This window comes from Chenopodium album, chromosome 7, assembly GCF_948465745.1.
Source record: "Chenopodium album chromosome 7, dcCheAlbu1.1, whole genome shotgun sequence".
Classification (NCBI taxonomy): Eukaryota; Viridiplantae; Streptophyta; class Magnoliopsida; order Caryophyllales; family Amaranthaceae; genus Chenopodium; species Chenopodium album.
Window position 1 is genome coordinate 13675944 of NC_137840.1, and position 20171 is coordinate 13696114.

A 20171-nucleotide genomic window follows, 5' to 3' on the forward strand; every position below is an offset into this window, starting at 1 on the left:
TCAATTTGAAAGGATCAATTCATCAAGAAAGGGTGTTATGCTACATGGAAGAAGTTACCCAAACATATCGCGTCGGATTTATTGCATTGGAACATTTCACGTTAATACGTTATGTATTCATCATGGGGAGAAAATACGCACTGCACTATTTTTTCCTTGACCATGGTTTTGTCCCACATTGGATTTTCCTAGTAAGGTTTTTAATGAGGCAGCATTGCAAGCGTATTATGAAGAATGATGTACTCTTTTTCCTTTACTATGTTTTTATCCCACATGGTTTTTCGTAGTAAGGTTTTAACGAGGCACAATCTTCGATAAAGGACATCCAAAGGGGAGTGTTATGAAATATTGTGTGAACGCCCATTATATTCCTTGTATCATTCTAGATATATCTAGGGTTTAAATTCTTATTTTTTATATATATATATATATATATATATATATATATATATATATATATATATATATATATATATATATATATATATATATATATATATATATATATATATATATATATATATATATATAACCCATCAATGGAATAGAAAGCACTTATCGATTCTCTCCTCAAATTCTCTCTCGTTCTCTTTATTTTAAAACAAAATTAATTACTTTAACAACTATATATTTAAACCAATTACATGACAACACGTGTCATAGGTAACCAGGTTACCAGGTTATAGGTATTTTGTCATATTTAAAAGCAACACCCCCTAAAGGTTGTAATATTCATGTATAATCCAAAGGTCTTTATTTAAAAAATGAAAATGACCCAAAGGTTGTATTATTTATGGCAAATTTTTTTATTAATATAAGGTTAACTAATAATCACAACAATTAAATTTAAAAATCCCTAATTATATGTTCATGAACCTTTTAAATTTTTTTCTCATAAACATCAATAAAAATCTAATTTTATTTAATTAAAATTAGTCATAATAATTTTTATCAATTCCCCATAATAATTACAATTAATTAAATAAGAGAAGAGAAGAAGAAAAGATAGAAAACCAAAGGAAAAAGAAGAGGAGAGGTGGTGGCAAGGGTGGTCGGCGGTGGTGGCTGGCGGCGGCTGCTGGTGGCAGCAGTGGGTGGTCGAGGTGGCCAGTGGTGGTGGTGAACAAAAGGAGTAGAAAAAGAAAAGAAGAGAAGAGAATGAGAGAGAATTAAGAGAATTTGTGTCAGTGTTTGGTCATGAAATAAAGGGGTATTTATGGGCTAGTACGGACACGAATTATGGTAGGAAAATGTAGGAAGAATTTTGGCAAGAAGAGTTAAGGAAATATTTGGAGAAGTGAATAAATAAATATAGAAGTTTTGATATTAAGGTGATTGTGCATAATAAAAATATGGAAGGTGTGTTGCCATGAAATCTAATATGGTAAGAATAATCAAGGGAAATAAAAGGTAAGAAAATAAGATGATCAAATATTAAGGAGATGGGAAAATAGAATTAAGGAAAATGAGAGATTGTAAGGAGATAATTAAAAATACAAATTACCAAAATAATTCCCCCAAAAATCACCCAAGAGGGTAGAAAATATTGAACTTCCTTCGCTCAATTTTTTTGGCTTCCTTGTAGTATTTGAGGAAGTTATTTTGCTAGTTTCTAGGAATTAAAAATAATTGTGTAAATAATATTTATTGTATAAAATAATTAATTAATTAAATAAATACCAACTATTCACCAATAAAATAACAAAGAAAATCAGATTTTCCTATACATAAAAAAATCCGAAATTCTCAGCTACGGTTTGGGAATTTTCAGACCTCTTTAATTAATTAATAAACATAATTTTTGCTTTAATTAAAATATCCAAAATATATAAATAATCTGGTTTTTAAAATAAAATAAAATAAATGGATAATAAATCTTATCCAAAATCTATAAATAATAATTAGGTTTCAAAATATTTTTGGCGCCAAAATTCAAATAGTAAGTCAATTTACTAAAATACCCTTTTATAAAATAATAATTAATTAATTAAAAAAATACGTATGAAAGTACGGGGTATTACAATGGCTCCATCAACAAACCCATATTTTCTCCAAGATTTCAAGGACAAAGTAATAGCCCTACACCGAGCAAGATAACTATCACCCTTCAAGACCACGTGAGTGATCAAATTACTGAGTTGATAACCTATATATGCCAAGGTAGAAAGCTAGGGGATGAAAGATCATTTTTTATGTCGTCCATCATTGTTAATTGAACGGTAGCGTAGAGTAGTAAGAAAGTCAAATTTTTAGGGTGGAATATAGAGGCTCTGATACCATGTAAGGAATTAATTTTACGTAGTTGTATTACTGTATGAACAAGTATATATATACACCCTAACAGAAGATTAGGGTCAGATTATTGGCCCATTAGCTATACAATATATAAGGCCTAACATCACCGTTTTGTTTTAGTTAAGATAACGGCTATGAGATTTAACTGTTCTATATTTGCTGTTTCTTTTTTCCTTTTATCCCATTTTGGTAGTAGTGATATTTATAGAATTGCTTTTTTCAATATTACCTCCTCCGTCCCTATCTACAAGCTTATTTCCATTTTTCACGAAAATAAAGAAATTTAAATATTCCTTAAAGCCCATGATTGAGAAATACAAATATGCATTTGAGGTTAAAGTGTTAGTTAAACTTAAAAAAACACAAAATAAAAAAAAAATAAAAAAAAATAAAAAAAAATAAAAAAATAAAAGACTAGCTCAACCGGTCACAGCCTCATAGAGTCATAGGTCACTTGGGGCTATTTGAAGTGGATTGACGCTAAAGGTCGGACTATTAAAAAATAATCTAAAAGTGGGATTTTGGCGAATGAAACAAATGTCAGATTATTCTAGACAATTTTTCCAAGAAATAAAAATAATGACAACTTATCAAAATGAGGGAATATTGTCAAAGAGTACATTTTTTCAAATGAAAACAGTCATGTAATTTTGGTTTTCCCGAAATGGAATACATGGATGTAGAAAAGGGACGAAGGAAGTAGCTTTTAGAATATTTATGTATTAATTATTGATTGGTATATGGGTGACAGTGACACATACAACACCCATAAAATCCTAAATCTGCCACTACTATAGTCAAAGTTTTTTTTTTTTTTTTTTTTTTTTTGTTTTTTTGGCCTCATTTTAATGACTAAATGATGATTATTACGGGAAAATACAAGTTAATCTGCCAGATAAACGGATATTTGTTAATCTGATGACATTTTTGTGAATATATTGAAAAAGCAGGGTCATTTATTCAGTACTTTTGGTGAGCTGTCCAATTATTGTTTGCATCTTGCTTTTACTGTTTGGTGAGGAAATTACACATGTGCCCCTCAACTAGCACATGAAAAGACGCATATACCCCTCCACTGGTATTTGAAAAGACAATTATACCCCTTTGTTTATCTGGGGAATTAACTGGGTATCCCTCTAAATGATGATTATTATTATTTCATTTTAGATATCAAATGAGCAAAAAAATAACCTTGGGTGTTGTAGACACCTAAAAATGTCTCCCCAAAACCAAACCCGATGATGAACAACCTTTCACCGCCATTATTGGTCGGGTTGAGTATTTAATCTTGGAGTGCTTAAATCCATATTTCCATTTCATAAACCAACCCAATTCCTAGCCCATTTCCCCAAACCATAACTTATTTTCCTCTTTTTGTGCCTTTAAATCCAAAATAATTCATTTCGTGTCCTTTTTATAAAAACGTTTTATCCAATTTATTTTGGTCCATAATCTGGGTCCAATGATTGAATAGTTGGATGGCTATTGAAAAGAGCTTTCCAACGATATATTATAATCCCAAATCCGAGTTATAACGAATAAGTTATGGCCAAAATATTAAACCGAGCCCAAACCGAACCTAAGTCCACCTTACCTACGACCCAATGATCATGTGGAGGGTCCAAATTATTTAATCCCATTCCTAAAACAATTAGGATTAATTGGAAGCTTCTATAAGTTTCTAAAAGATCTTAATTATCCTTTTTGAAAAGATAAGATTAAATAGTTTGAAATTGAATAAAACTCCTTTTTTTGAAAATCCTATCCGAATTGAAAGACGTTCAAATATAGACAGATATTATTTTCGTGCATCATAGTTTTTATCCAAATTTTATATGGTTGGATAGCCCTTGAAATTATCTTTCCAATGATATATTATAATGTCAATTCCGAGCTATAACGGAAAAGATATGAAGAAAATGTCAAACTCTATCTAAAACTGACACCATCTCACTATTTCGGCCATATCTTTTATTCTATAAATTATTTTAAGCTGATTCTAATTGGGTTAGAAAGTAGACTTCAAGAGCTTTCCAAACATATCTTATTCATCTTATTCCGATTTCTGGATCAAAAGATATGATAAAAACAAAAACCGCAAAAACTGCAGTCTATCGAGTTTTATTCCGATTTAATTCGGATCTTATCTTATTTCTTCGACCCTCTTTTTTCCCTATAAATAGAAGTCATATCACCCCTTTTTGAATCATCAACAAGCTTGATCATCAAATAATTCTCTCCCTCTTTAGCCTAAACACTAGCCATCCTATTCTCTCAAAATACTTCCCTTAAGCACTCCAAGGAGTTCATACTTGACCCGAGGTTCCGTCCTTAAACCAAGGAGTGAAAGGTATAATTGACTGAGGGTTTGGACCAAATCAAATCTAATCTTTATTTAATTTAATTTTCATTTACTACTTTATATTTTTTTTATTGAAGTTACTAACAGTTTATTCATGATGTAGCAATTTAAAGGAACGTGCTGAATGTGAGTAATTAATTAAATTAATTACTCTTATTTTATTTTATATTGCTAGTATCATGATTAGGGTTATTATTATTATTATTTGATTTGACTAACGATAGTATTGTTGAATTGCTTCCAATATTAATGTTTATTCTATTATTATTTTTACTGATCACCATATTGCATGTTAAAGGGAATATGTAATTGAAAATCACGCCTAATAAGATAATTTGGACAACCGGTTTAGGATCCTTTTAATCTTATTATTAATTGAAGTGATCACCAATTTTATAGAATTATATGTGCATTAATATTAAACCGTTTAGTTAAATAATAGTTTGGAGCGAATTGAATTATTGTTTGTATGCCTTTGAGATCGCAGGAATCATTTTTCACTATAAGAATCGAGTAGAGGCCAATACGGGCGAATGTGACTCCATGACTCACTTCGTACCATCATCCCCGATCCTCCTTTCGTGGTTCCGAACCATATGGAGTTAGTAATCTCATGGATTATGAATGGGGTGTAACCTTCACTGGTCAATCGTTGTTGCCTATCGTTGTCCCTTTATCGTGGTTGCCTTTTATGATCCGTGAACGGTTTACAAGTTCCTTAAAAACTTGTTGGCGGCTCCCTACTTTCCTTGTCCCTAATCGTATATGTCAATTCCCACTTCCTATGAGTGCCAAGCATATTCACAACATGCTTTTAAAGTAGGCGCACTTCGAATGACGCCTACATGTGTATTTTACACCCGAATGTATATATATAAGAATTACTCCGTATGAGAATAAGAAAAAAGGCAAAAGCTAACGAATGCCCCCGGGGCGTTGGATAAACTAGCTAAAAGTAGAAAGATTAAATAAAAAATTAACATTAATTACACCAATCGACGTGTAATTTTGTCATGCTTTCCCAAATTAATACAACTTTAGGTAATATTTTAAATGCTTATTCAACCTCTCGGGGACATTCGTTAGCAAGATCCTAAAGAAAAACAAGCAAGTTTATAGATGAGTTCATACATTAATTTAGCATTAAATGCAACAAAATTATTGGGTCCAAACATGAATGACATAAGTGATACAGAGTAATTCTAACATAAATAAATATAAATGACAAAATAAAGGAGAAAACTTAATAGAATTTGATCCCATTATATAATCGTTGCATGCAAATCAAAATTACTCCGTATAAGGATAAATTTTTCAATTGATATGTAATATAAGATGAAGTTGGAGTAATTGATAACATTACATTAATGCAATTAGGTCTATTTTCAATTAGACATAAACAAAGTTTTTGAGAAATTTAAAGGCTCCAATTAAGTGACAATTATCATCAAGAAACTTCAAATGAATTGGATTTTCAATCCAAAATGCAACTTAAATGTTGAATACAATAGATTGGATTTTCTTTGTTGTTCTTTTTAAATTGTTTGTTTATTTTTATACTCACTGTTTATAAAGACCCTTGAATACAATAAAATGTGTTGTTTAAAATCCTATATACATAGGGTATTCTTATAATGTCGCTAAAATACCTCCTAAAATACCAAACATTCCTTGTAGAAAAAGATCGAATCCGCCAAATGTCAAATATATTACTCGTACCAAAACACATCAATGATCCCTCCTCATTTACACAAATAACATAATAAGTGAGTCAATGTGAATATCATTCTACTCACGCATCCTCCACACTCCCCTAATTTTGACTTTAGATTCCCACCGCTATTAATTAGGATTCTCCTTTTCCCCTTACATTTTGGATACCCAATTTTAAAATAATACGGAGTATTTCTTTTTCTTTACTTTTTTTTTTTTTTTTAACCTTAAGTTAATATTAATATCACTTTTTTCATCTCAAAATAATTAATATGGACATATTAATTTAAAAAAATAATAATCAACGACTATAAAATGAATTGATTACAGAGTAATACACACTGTAAAATTAATACTCATGTCTCAGAGATATAATACAGTCAAAGTACAATTTAATATTGATGATTTCTTACCATTTGTGATTATTTGAAAATTATTCTAAAATAGTGAAACTGAAAACAGTATTTCATTATTTTGAAATAGACAGGATAATTTTTATTTTATTTTTTTATAGCTCAAACAAAGTATTATAAATAATAGTTCTTGGTTCCAACTCATGTCTCATATCTAAGTACCAGACTATCAACAAAAGAATATAAAGTCTGAGTTTCCCCGCTGGGGCTTAGTTATTAAAAATCAATAACCACCCTGACTCAATCAGGAAGAGAAAACCATGGTTACTCACAACAACAACAACAACAATTTGTACATAGAGCAAGGCGGCCATGCCGGAAATGTTCATGATTTCGATAAGAACCTTGATGATGATGGCCGCGCCAAACGAACCGGTAAACCACCACAACTTCCTCCTCCTCCCCCAATTTTACACTTCTAGATTTATAATTAAAACGGTTGCACCACTTATCGGTGTCAGTCGTGTCACCCTCTCACAACCCCCCAAAAAACAGAGGTTTTCCGTTACACCGTTAGTTTTGTAAAATGAAAATACTACTTATTTTTTCTTTTTAACGGCTAAGAGTGATTTTTCTACTTGAATTGTTGTTCACCATTACTAGTGTAACGATTGTGTTATTTTCTCTTTGGATAAAGTAAAAGTATAATTTGTTTTTTACTCACATTTTTCGAATAACTTAAGGTCAATTAAAAATCCAGATTATGAAATTAGGCTGATCAAAAGTCATTTAAAATTTGATTTGTTAAAAGTGAATGTCAATAACTCATTACAATAATTCATTTTGAGACTAAAGGAATACAATCTCTTTTAAAGGTAGGATTTTGTGAGTTCTCTAAAAAAAAAAAGAGGTACTTGTACAGTTGTACTAAATAATTATGATTTTCTGTATCACATTAGATTTACCACGGTAATCTAAGTAATTTTTCTAATTGTTTTCATTTACCACCGTTGTTATTAACCAAATTGGTTAAAAAAATGAAGGGACGATGATATCGGCGAGCGCGCACATAATAACGGCGGTGATAGGGTCAGGGGTGTTGTCGCTGGCGTGGGCAATAGCACAGCTAGGATGGGCGATTGGACCGGCGGTACTGATATCATTTTCATTTATTACATACATGACCTCGACGATGCTTGCCGACGCCTACCGTTCACCGGACCCTGTTACCGGCAAGAGAAACTATACTTACATGGAAGTTGTCCGAGCAAATTTAGGTAAATAAGTTACCTCTTCTTATGTTATTACGCATTATAATTACAATTAGAATTATTCCTTTTTCCTGAAATTTAGGTGGAGCGGAAAATGAGTGGGCCATTTGGTCCTAAATTTTATGGTTGTAGATTGTTTGATTAACATGCATGGATTAGTGAGATGATGGTTTATTACTGTGGAGGATCAATGGTGTAATTTTGGTATATTAATGAATGTTTACTTAAATTATTATGAAGTACTTTTCCTCCAAAAAAAAAAAAAAAATTATAGAATACTCGTATTTCGTATTTTTTTACGTCTTTTAATGTTTTTATTTTATTGTTTATACGGTAATTGTTCAATAATAAAAAGTCAAAACACAAAGAATAGTTGTTCAATAGTATAAAGTCAAAATACGAAGAATTATAATTCCGTAGATGAGGATTTGTGATTGATATATCCAAGTCTCCCTTAATTTTATCAATTAATGAGAGCGGAAACTTATGTCTAACATAATTATCTGGCATTGTAATTTGCATTCCGAAAAACTTGTGTTATAAAAAGTCAAAACAATGTGTGATAAATTAGTTCGTGCTAGATAAGTACAGTAGTAAGCTGCTGCTACTCCAACTTTGATAATTGTTGGATATGATGCCGGTAAATTTGAGCACATTCTTATCATGAAATTTGTGGATGTGTTTTTCTTTCTGTAACCGTTGCATATAATTACATTAAAATCACCATATTTATTCTTATCTGCAACTGTAGTCCAGCGTTATTCATTACCAACTATACATCTAAAAATAGTTATATGTACGGACATAATTGATTATAAATGTATCTAAGTGCCGTTAATTCCGTTGTTGGACCTAAAAACTCAATGATACGAGAGCGTTAATTTCATATGTCCATTTCATATAGCATCCATTGAAGATTGATTATTACAATGTCATTATGAGACATGCATAATATTTTACGTGTCTGTTTCGAGTAGGATTGCAGATTATTTTCATTTTGACTTTTGACAATGTAAATTGATTTTCGAGGAAGGGAATTGAATTGAATAAAAACCTGAGAAAATATAACATTGGGATTTTCACATAATAAATTTGACGGTTTGTTGTACGTTACTTATGTTATATATTTTCAGGTGGCAGGAAAGTCCAACTATGTGGCCTAGCTCAATACGTGAATTTGGTAGGCGTCTCAATTGGATATACCATTACTGCCTCAATAAGCATGGTGTAAGTCAAAGATTCCACTTTAGTAATTTCCAAGTTTATGATCAATGTTGTTTAAGTAACTTGCATTTATCAAATTTTGGCTTGTAGTCCTCATGCCTTAGTAGTAGTTGAGTATGAACTAGATTTTATTGTTTCCTTTTCTTGCCAAACAATGTCTTAATTAAAATAACTCCCTATATGCCATCTAACAATAATGGTGCTTAAGCTAAGGTGTGTAAATGATTTCCGTTTTTAAATCCAAAACAATACTGCTTCCGTTTCCCAGTAAAGTTTCATTCTTCAGTTCCATACGTATTTATTTTGGTGTTGAGAGAGCCACAAGGGCAAGTGATGAGAATTGATCTCAAAATCACCTTCAATCGGGAGGGGAGCTCTAACCCCTTGAGTTATCCCTTACTCTCTGTTTCATATGTATTTAGTTGTTAGCTGATAAAGTAATACGATCACGAAACTTGAGTGATTAAAATGATGTATATATTTTTTTTAAAATAGAGTCTACTAATCATGAATTTTGTTTGATTAAAAGGGAATAAAAAAAAATACACATTAAATATGAAAGACTTTTATTTGTTTATTTAAGGTGTAATTTCAAATCAAAATAAATTTTGTACACAGTATTATTCATTTACTAGTACAATAATAATAATTATGAATGTTGGAAATGGAACAGAGCGGTGAAAAGGTCAAACTGTTTCCACAAGTACGGGCACCATGTGAAGTGTAGCACATCAAACACTCCGTTTATGATAATATTTGGGTGTATCCAAATACTGCTGAGCCAAATCCCCAACTTTCACGAGCTTTCTTGGCTTTCTATGGTGGCAGCTATTATGTCTTTTGCCTACTCTTCTATTGGCCTCGCTCTTTCCATTGCCAAAGTTGCTGGTACGTTCATCTATATTCCTTGGACCACCTTTCCATATCATCTTCTCTCTTTCTATATTCTCTACATCTATTTTATCATGTGCATCCAAATATTCCACTCTTATTATTCTTATTTTTATTATGTAAGGCCCCGTTTACTTCACCTTATTTTTGTTGAAGTGAAATTATTTTTACTGAAACAAAAATATATTTGCCGAACTAAAATTATTTTTACTGAACTTAAATTAATTTTACTGAGCTGGAATTATTTTTTTCTGTATTCAAATTATTTTTACTAATTTTTTATTATAATTCTTCTTTAATAAAATTGAATTTACTGAATTGAACTTATTTTACTAAACTGATATTAATTTTACTAAAGTGAACTGAACTGAACTTATTTTTGCTAAACTGAAATTATTTTTAGTTAATGTTATTTTGTAAAGGTGAAGTGAACAAGGCTTAACTTTGATATATTGAATTACTTTCTCCATTTTAATAATATTGCAATAATGATATTTTTACACTTTTCATCATTTTTGTTTGATCATATAATATGATTTATACGTTAAACAAAATATAGTTTTATGGGATTTTATTAGATTCGTCTCATAAAATACCTTCATGATATCAACCTTTTATAATTTTTACTCATATACAATTATAGATATTTAACATATAAAATGTGTTTTGTAATGCGTAATTTCATCTTTATTGCAATACTAATAATTGAAACTGGAACGGAAGAAGTATTGTTTAAGATTTGTGTGTTGCTATTGTTGTTTTAAATTGTAATATAATTGTAACGGTTGTTTAAAATATTGTTGTGAAGGCGGAGGATTAGGGAGGACATCATTAACGGGAGTAACGGTAGGAGTGGACGTGACGGGCGCAGATAAAGTGTGGAGGTGTTTTCAAGCTATTGGAAATATTGCCTTTGCCTATGCTTATTCTAATGTCCTCATCGAAATTCAGGCAAGTTTTATCCTCCAACCTTTCTCTTTTGATAATACAAAGTTTGGCTGCTTATTTTTTTCCAATATGACTAGGAAGAAATTGTATGTGCAAAGCATCTATTACATAATTAGGTATGCTATATCATAAAATATGGTATCTATAATTAAATTTAATGAAAACTAGCTGAATAGTTTACGACTTTATGTGTTCCTGCGTACACTATTAATTAGGGATGTTAATGGGGCGGAGCGGGGCGGATGTTGGTCTTTCTATCCCCATCCCCATCCCCGTGGTGGGTCCAATTTTCATCCCCGTCCCCGCCCCACCCCCCACTTGAATATCCATCCCCACCTAATCCCCACCAAAGACCCGCCTAATCCCCATCTAATATCCGTATCTCAAATACACAATCTTACATAATTAATACGAATTATAAAATAAAACATTCTATACACATTTTTGTGTTATAATATAAGTGTCGTACAAAGTATTATAATTAATATTGTATTTCATGTAATTATTTTATAAATAGAATAAAAGTATGTAATTTTGATTTAAAAGATATATAGATGTGGGTATGAGGTGGGGATGAGGTGGGGATGGGGCGGGTACGAGGTGGGGCGGGGCGGGGATGGGGCGGGTACAACTTAAAATCCACCCCTGCCCCATCACCCATGGCGGGTATGGTTTTTATCCCCATCCCCGCCCCACCACCCGCCAAACCGAGACCCATCCCCGTTCCATTGGGGCGGGGATGGGACGGGTCTCCTACTTGACTCGCCCCACTGACATCCCTACTATTAATCAAGCTTACTTGGTGATGACGGTAAGATAGTATGACTAGACCATTCTCTTACCTAAACTAATGCAATTACTTGGTCTATATCGACTGACATGATTGTATCCGTAACATAGCAGTTTATCTAGGAAATTTATCTTGCACATATATTTATACAAAGTATATATAAAAAAAATACTTATGTACCAACTAATTATTTAAGGACACAAATCCAAAGTTGTTGATATATCGGTACAATAATTTGGATTGTTATGCTTAAATTAGGGTCCATAAAAATAAGAATAATAATTTCTGGGGTCATAAGATGCATGGAGGGAGGAGGTTGATTATTGAGATGGTGTGCCAAATGGTTGCATGTGACGCACCTAACTAGGGATGCGTACTCGAATTAACTCCGATCCTCTTCTTCACCGTTAGGCTTGTGACACGACTTTTGTTTTCGCTTGTTTTCATGTTTTCTCATGGTTTTTCGTTTTATCACATAATCACTCTTCCTAGTTCCTACGCTCATACCAAATATTTACATTAGTTTGCATTTTACACAAAACCAAATTAAGGATTTCCCTCCTGACCGAGCAAAACAAAATACTTATGAACATAAGCTTGCGTTGAAGAAGATTACATTCAAATGAATAAAAAAACATAGTCTAGTAGTGATAATATACGTCATTCATCCTCTTGAGTTTACATATGTAGGGCCTATTCTCATTGACTGAACTCAGCTGAACTGAAATGAAATGAATATTTTTATAAGAGAAGGAAATTAGGAGCTGAACAGAACTAAACTGAAATGAAAATAAACGTATGAGAACAGACCCGTAGTCTATGTTTTATGCACTAGATTTTTACATATTAAAACTTGTATGAAATGAATTGATTTTATAAAATAAATACTACGAGTACTTATTTAATACATACTTAGTCACTAAAATGTTTGGATTTATTTTGGTTGTTGAACTCGATCATCCTTTTATTTGTCCAAACTTAACTTATTAGAAATAATTAATATGGAACTAATCTAAACAATCAAAAATTGTTTTCCTAGAATAATTGACATAATGTGATTATGTCAATAAAACAAAACAGATGCGTCTTCTTTCGTTCATGTCAACAAATAGTCTGTTTTCTCCGTCATCATTCGCGGAATTCATGTCGTCAAAACACCGTGTCTTTCAATAATACATTAAATAATTTGAGGCTAAGAAGATTTGATTTTGGTTCGTCAGAGTGATTAATCATTCATCGACTACTAGTCAAAGTTTAATTTGGATTATTATACAATTATAGATTGATATTTTTAATTAGACCACTTTTAAATTCTAATTCATTCACTTGCTCCAATCTTATTAGATGTTAAAATTTTCAATTATTTAGAAAATTAAATAGCCAACTATTGTGTGACCAAAGTGTATTCTGGCTTATTTCAAAAAAAAAAAAAAAAAAGTGTATTCTGGCTACTCCCTCCGTTTTTAAATACTTGCTCCACTTTCCTTTTTTAGCCGTTTTTAAATTCTTGCTCTATTTCCTTTTTTGGAATGTTTTTACAAAATTTAATTCATTTCTCATTTTTAGTGGACCCAACATAATCCTCTATCTCCTCTTATTCTTCCACTACTTTTGCTTTTTTTATAATTTTTTATTTTCTCAAGTACCCACTACCTCCATATTTTATTACTTTCTCCAATTTTTTCTAAAACTCCGCGCATGGAGAAATGGAGCAAGTATTTAAAAACGGAGAGAGTGATACTCATCATATACTAGAAATTATTTTACTACTTTATCAAATTATTAGGACTTATCTTTTTTTTTTTTTCAAAAAAAATAAGTATAGCAAGATATTTTTATGTGACTTTAACATGTTCTTTCTCGGGAGAAAAAAAATGACCTTTAGGTGTTTCCTGTCAATTTTCGGATTTAATTTATATATATATATATATATATATATATATATATATATATATATATATATATATATATATATATATATATATATATAATTTACTATCTCTATTTAATTATGAATTTAAATTGATAGAGAAAGTTAGAAATGCATGTAATAATAAATAGAGAGATAAAGAGAAATAACGACTTTAAAAAAAAAACCAAAAGAGACACATATACTGTTATACATAAGTGAATAAGGAGTATGAAACAAAGGTAGTAAGACTAGTAACTAGTAAGGTGTATAAGAATTATAAGTGAATACTACGTAAGAAGAATTACTCCGTAAAAGGAATTGGAAATCGAGTGCATAGTATGACTATGTGAGCGGTTTTGCAAAAATAGATAAGCCACGTGCTGTTGATCGTCATCCAGGCCATTAAATTCAGTAACATTGACCCTTGTTTTTCCCTGTCTTATCTTTAATTTTACTTCTCCGCTGTATATTGATGATTTGATTCATTTCTCAATTTTTATAGCAGTTAGACTCCTCTTTAACTAATTTCCGCCGACATTCCGTAATTTATGACTAATGGCTATTTATTTGCATATTTTAACTCTTTCTTTAGTGCTTTTTATTTGCATCTCTACTCAAATTATAATAGTCCATCCGTCTTTTACAAGTGTCCCACTTTTATACTTAAAAAATAATGGCTAGTTTCATTTAAGTGTCCCATTACTAATATATCACGCCATTACTTCAATTATCACTTAATGCACCCATCATATCTAATTTATAGATGAAGGGTATATCAATGAAAAATAATATAGATGACATTTAATTTTACGTTTAAGTATCACCCCTTTATATTTTAACCGACTAATTTAGCTGATAATTCACATTAATGTATCTTTCTCTCATTAAGTAATTTGTAATTTGCCGTTTATGTTTGCATGGCTAGTCTTTATCTTGGTTTTAACCCAAAAAAAAACTTGTGAATTGTGACATAAATTTAAGTTTTTGTTTTGTTTTTTTTTTTTTTTTTCCCAAAAATAACACTTTTTTCCTTGGATTTGAAAGAATTCTTTTGTCGATGCCGCACTATTTTATTTTAAAAATTGCTTTATCATGGATCATACGTTAATGTTGGACCAGAGAATGTCGATCTTGAGGCCATAAAAATATGCTTTTCTTTTCGACTTTTTTCAGAAAGAATTCGTGAAAATTTAATAGACATAAAAACTCTCTTCTCATTGTAGAATTTTGGTCCCCAATTGATATCCCGGAAAATCTAGTTTAGTCCATATGCTTTGTCACATCAATAAGGCATGGGGGTATGGAATATGGATACCTCCAAAAGCTAGTGGGTTGAACATGACCTTTTGGCACAACTTTAATGGTTAATCTTTTCATGTAAGTTGTAGATATTATTTATTTAAGATAGTTAATTCGTTTAGTCTACTTAAACTTCTTACTTACTTTTGTTTGAATTAGACTAGCTAAGTAAGATAAGTAGAAGTCAAACTACATAATTATATTTATATTCAGCTTATATTAGTTTATTATTGTCTATTAGAAACTAATGCTATTAAGTATATGATGTCTTTTCATTTGTATTAAAAAAACATATATGTTTGAATTATTGTTAAAGGCTACACAAGAAAAAATAGTATTCGAATTACATTTCAATGTGAGTTGATGGTTTGATTTGAGTCGGGTTAATAGGGTATAGTAGGGATTGAAATGAGTTAATTTGATTTGGTTATATCAATGGTATGAATTGTATGAATTGAAAGTTTAGACCACACAAAAGAAAAAAGTTTTATACCAAGCCAACCAAACCAGAATGATTGGGGACTACATAAAAACTAGATCTTATTATATTGACATGAAACGTTAAAACCATACATATCATGTGGAGAGAACTAACATACCTTTAGAGAGAATAGATGAATACATGATGACCACGCTAGCATGATGTTAACTTCATTAAATAAACTAAGCCAAATTTGTACTCCGTAGCATATATAAGAGAAAACGAATTTGATGTCTCGTAGCTAAGTCATGGTACCCGTGATATTATTCACAGATTCAACATTTCAATCCCATTCGTGTACGCCCTCTGTCCCTATTTAATTTACATATATATCACGTCACATAAGTTTATGATTGCAGAACATAGTAGAGTATTAACTAATTTTAATAAATGTGATAGAGTAGTAGATTTAATATAGAAAATTTTAAACCCTTCCAATATTAGAAACAAACAAATTAAATCGAAATGAATGGAAAAAAAAATTAAAAACAAATATAGATGAACTAAATTGGGACAGAGAGAGTATATGTTGCGGACATTACCACATGGGACAACTTACTTAATGAGAAGCGGAGAACCGACCCCATAATTAAGAGTGACAAAGCCATCTTTGTTAGGTATGGGCAAAATGATAGGGACCAAAGCTAGGCCCACAAGAATTGAACCAAGGGGTCATTTGGTTTGAGAAGGAAATCGCTTGTCGTGTTTGAGGGCATTTTTCTTTCTAGCTCTTTACGTCTGAAGTATCTTAACCTATCATTTTCATATCCAAGGAAAATTCGAAGATATTGTACAAATGTTTGTTTTATGCTTATATGTTTGTCAAATTCAAAGATTTCTATTGTTCTAAAAGATCTCAACCATGTAGAAATCTTTTACTCCCAACCACCGGAACCAACAGTCAAGTTTATGACTCGTGTAATTTGATCTAGTTCTGTGATATTGAAATCCGGATTGAGAGAGGGTGTAAAATAGTCTATAAGTTTGTGGTCCTTGAATTGGTCTAGACCCTACAGATATGACACTCATGTGCACATACAAATAGAAATTATTATAGGAAAAAAAAAAACATGAATAATTAATCCATGAACCAAAGGAAATTGGTAGCGAAGTTTAAAGATGGGAATTATCAGTTTAATGACAGCCTCAATAAGAATATAGCAACTATGATGAAATCATTAATATGAAACAGTTTACTTATAATGCATATTAATATAATGAATTCTGATTATATGGAAGCTTAGTTGAGCCCCTTGAGCTAACTGTGCGTTCTGCCAAACTCCCTTTGTTTTGAGTTATAACCTTATGCTTGATAAAATGAAATGCTTGCATAGTTCAAAATGCGCGTTTACATCTTACCCCAACAATGCAAGTTTTGTAGTTTCTTAATCAGACTCCTATTGATTGTATCTGCAATGAACTCACCAAGAGGTTCTTCAATTTGATCGATGTTACAGGACACACTAAAGTCATCCCCTCCGGAAAACAAAGTAATGAAGAAGGCATCTTTGGTTGGAGTATCCACCACCAGCCTTTTCTATATCCTTTGTGGTTGTTTTGGTTATGCTGCATTCGGTAACAAAGCCCCTGGGAATTTCCTCACCGGATTTGGATTTTACGAGCCTTTTTGGCTCATTGATTTTGCCAACGTGTGCATTGCTGTTCATCTAGTTGGTGCTTACCAGGTGTAATTTTTTCATCCTTCTCTATTAATAGCCTCATCATTGACAAAATTTATCGCGTACTAATAAGTTTCTAACATAATATGAGCAACATGACTTAGAAGCTGATTTTATTGTGTGTAGGTTTTCACCCAGCCTGTCTTTAGCTTTGTTGAGACCTGGTCAAAGAAGCATTGGCCGGAAAACAAATTCATAACTAGGGATCACCCAATTGAAATCCCATTTGGCAACGGAATCTACTACTTCAACTGGTTTAGGCTTGTTTGGAGAACATCTTATGTGATAGTAACAGCAATACTAGCTATGTTATTCCCATTCTTCAACGATTTCCTTGGGTTACTTGGAGCATTATCGTTTTGGCCACTGACCGTGTTCTTCCCTGTTGAGATGCACATCTCACAAGCCAAGGTTCCTAAGTATTCGACAAAGTGGATAGCTCTTAAAACGCTTAGCCTTGTGTGCCTGATAGTGTCGTTGATAGCTGCAGCTGGTTCGTTACAGGGACTTATTGGCTCTGTTAAGAAATACAAGCCTTTCGAAGCACAAGAATAAGAGTCTTTACATGTTTTGGTACAATCTGTTGTGAAAAAAACAGTAGCAAAAAATGTAAAACAATATTCCAATCATGGTTGAACTTAAATCTTTCATATAGATGAGAGCATTTTAGGTTGTGCCCCAAAAGAAGGTGGCTTAGTAATAGACAGGTTGTAAGCCTCCCGGCATGCGTGCCTTTGTTATGTAATTAGTGGCGCAATGCAGGTGATTGGAAAGTGAAGATGAACTAGTGTTTTATTTCTTAATTCTCTTAATTATCGAAGTTATGCTAAGTATATTGTATCTGTTAAAGGTCCAATGTAACCAAAAAGTTATGCTGATGGTTGAAGCCCGTGAATATGTTTATACTCTATTAGTATCAATACCAAAATTACGGACTGTAAACAATTAAAGAATAAAACAGCAAATTCTCATTTCTGATGGGAGCTCTTCTTGATGAATATACAAACCAGACAAGTGTAAGACACTTCTGAATGCAGAATTGAAGGTGGATATTGCTTCATATGTTCAGTAATAAACTAGTAATATTGGAAAGTTAAAAATTAAATTAGCGCAACCTAATTACTCGGAACATTCTTTGTGAGTAAACTGATTTGTGATTTCTTCGTACTACTATAATTAGGGACACGATAAGGGACAAAGTCGTAGTAAGTCGCCAAGACATATTTAAAGAAACTTGTAAACCTCTAATGGATCATCATATGAAATTGACTAAGGCAACCAAAAATTAAAGGTCAATTATTCTATGGCAATAGGGACAAATCTTGTTTGGGCCTAGTCCATGTCTAAAGCCGAATATAGATTTAATGACACAACTACCCCTCTATAATTTTGAAAGGATTACGAATGTGCTAGCTAAGTTTATTTGCGATTAACGACAATTAACAACAACGAAGACGGAAAAACAAGCAATAAACGAGACAAGGAGAATTTACCGTGGGAAACCCGAGAACCGGGAGAAAAACCCACCAATCCACTATGGAGTAACAATTTGATGAAAAACAATGTAGATTACAAGCTTCAATCACCATTAAAGCTCCCACCCCAAGCTCACCCTCTCAAACACTCAAACCCTAAGTGTTTAGGTTTATATGAGGCTTTCTCTCTCTACATCTTTCCCTTCATCTTATTATTACCTCTACAATGACAATACAAGAGTATATATTGTGCAATAAGATCAACGGCTAAGATTACATCCCGAGCGAAATAAAAGAAATCGCGTCGCTGAACAGGGGCTCAATCGTTCGACTGAATCTTCCAAGAGTTCGGTCGAACATGAGGTGGTTCGGTCGAACTTCTTCCTTGGTTCAACCGAACCTGCTCTAGAAATCAAAAGGATACACATTCTGCCTCAATTACTCAGAAGAAACTAGGTTCGACCGAACCTTTTATGAGTTCGGTCGAACTCCCGCACTGCACGGATAGCTCTTCTTAAAACAACCATAACTCCCTCGATTCTTAATTAAGTCGAGCTTATGACCATTCGTTGGAAAGCTCTTGAGACGAGTTATCAGCTCCAACTTGAATCATCTCAATATCCCTTTTAGATCTTGAGATATGCTCATTTGAAGTCAGCCCTTTGTTATCCACCATTGCTTAACACCAAGCAATAGCCCATAGCTTAATCTCATAAGCTATGCACCCCCTTAGCCTTCTTGAACCGTTCTCCACACTCTCAAACCCAACAAATCTAACCCATCATCCTTAATCAAACATTAATAATCAATATAAAGTACAAATATATCCCTAATTTGTCCAACAAAATACAACTTTGGCACCAAAGTACAACTATAGCAGCCAATGATTAAGGTTGTGTAACAATTTCTAATGTCTCATTCTCTCACTATTTTAATTTCTCACTACTTTTTCTCTCTAAAAAGTGCATTCACTGGCTTGAGCGTTGGAGGGGCGTTCTCGGGTCAACTTCCCAGGGCGGCTTACCTTCTCTTTCTTGCAGGTGTAGCTCTCAAACATCCATGCAAGGCGAAGCTCAAGTACATTTGGACATTAGACATTTGGACATACCCGAAATACCCTTACACACAGAGGAGAATTTTGTTTCAAAAGAAACTTCTAATTAAGGCAACCACGATTGAGTCATTAAGGTTAGTTACACCCTTCAACAATCCACGAAATTAAATTGTTGATTTAATATGGTCTTGAACAATCTAAAATTTTGGGATAAAGGTATGAAATTAGGCTATTCCACCCACATTAGCCCCTACTCAGTTCCTTTGATGACATATAATTATTTGCAACTTAAAGAGACATGCATACAAAGATTCAATTTGCTCCAAACTGACTATTGCTAAGTCGTTTGGTATTAACACTAGTGGAAAAAAGCCTATCCGTAACAGGAAAAAATAGGCTTTTCGTAACGGGCAGCGAGCGTTAC

General features: G+C 32.2%; 1 protein-coding gene across 1 annotated transcript; it reads left to right on the forward strand.

The window, feature by feature from the left end:
- The first annotated feature begins 6906 nt into the window (after nt 1-6906).
- Nucleotides 6907-18021, forward strand: LOC145638931 (amino acid permease 6-like). The gene is made up of 7 exons (XM_081689998.1): nt 6907-7158; nt 7767-8000; nt 9128-9221; nt 9892-10106; nt 10918-11060; nt 16997-17224; nt 17345-18021. Exons 1-7 carry the CDS (start codon nt 7044-7046, stop codon nt 17771-17773), a joined length of 1458 nt encoding a protein of 485 aa, XP_081546124.1. The 5' UTR covers nt 6907-7043; the 3' UTR covers nt 17774-18021.
- Nucleotides 18022-20171: the final 2150 nt, after the last annotated feature.

Bases quoted from the DNA above. Each gene is read 5' to 3' on its own strand.
- LOC145638931 (XM_081689998.1), top strand. From the start codon at position 7,044: ATGGTTACTCACAACAACAACAACAACAATTTGTACATAGAGCAAGGC. The intron at 8,001-9,127 runs GTAAATAAGTTA...ATATATTTTCAG, and splicing joins AGTTGTCCGAGCAAATTTAG to GTGGCAGGAAAGTCCAACTA. The intron at 17,225-17,344 runs GTGTAATTTTTT...TATTGTGTGTAG, and splicing joins ATCTAGTTGGTGCTTACCAG to GTTTTCACCCAGCCTGTCTT.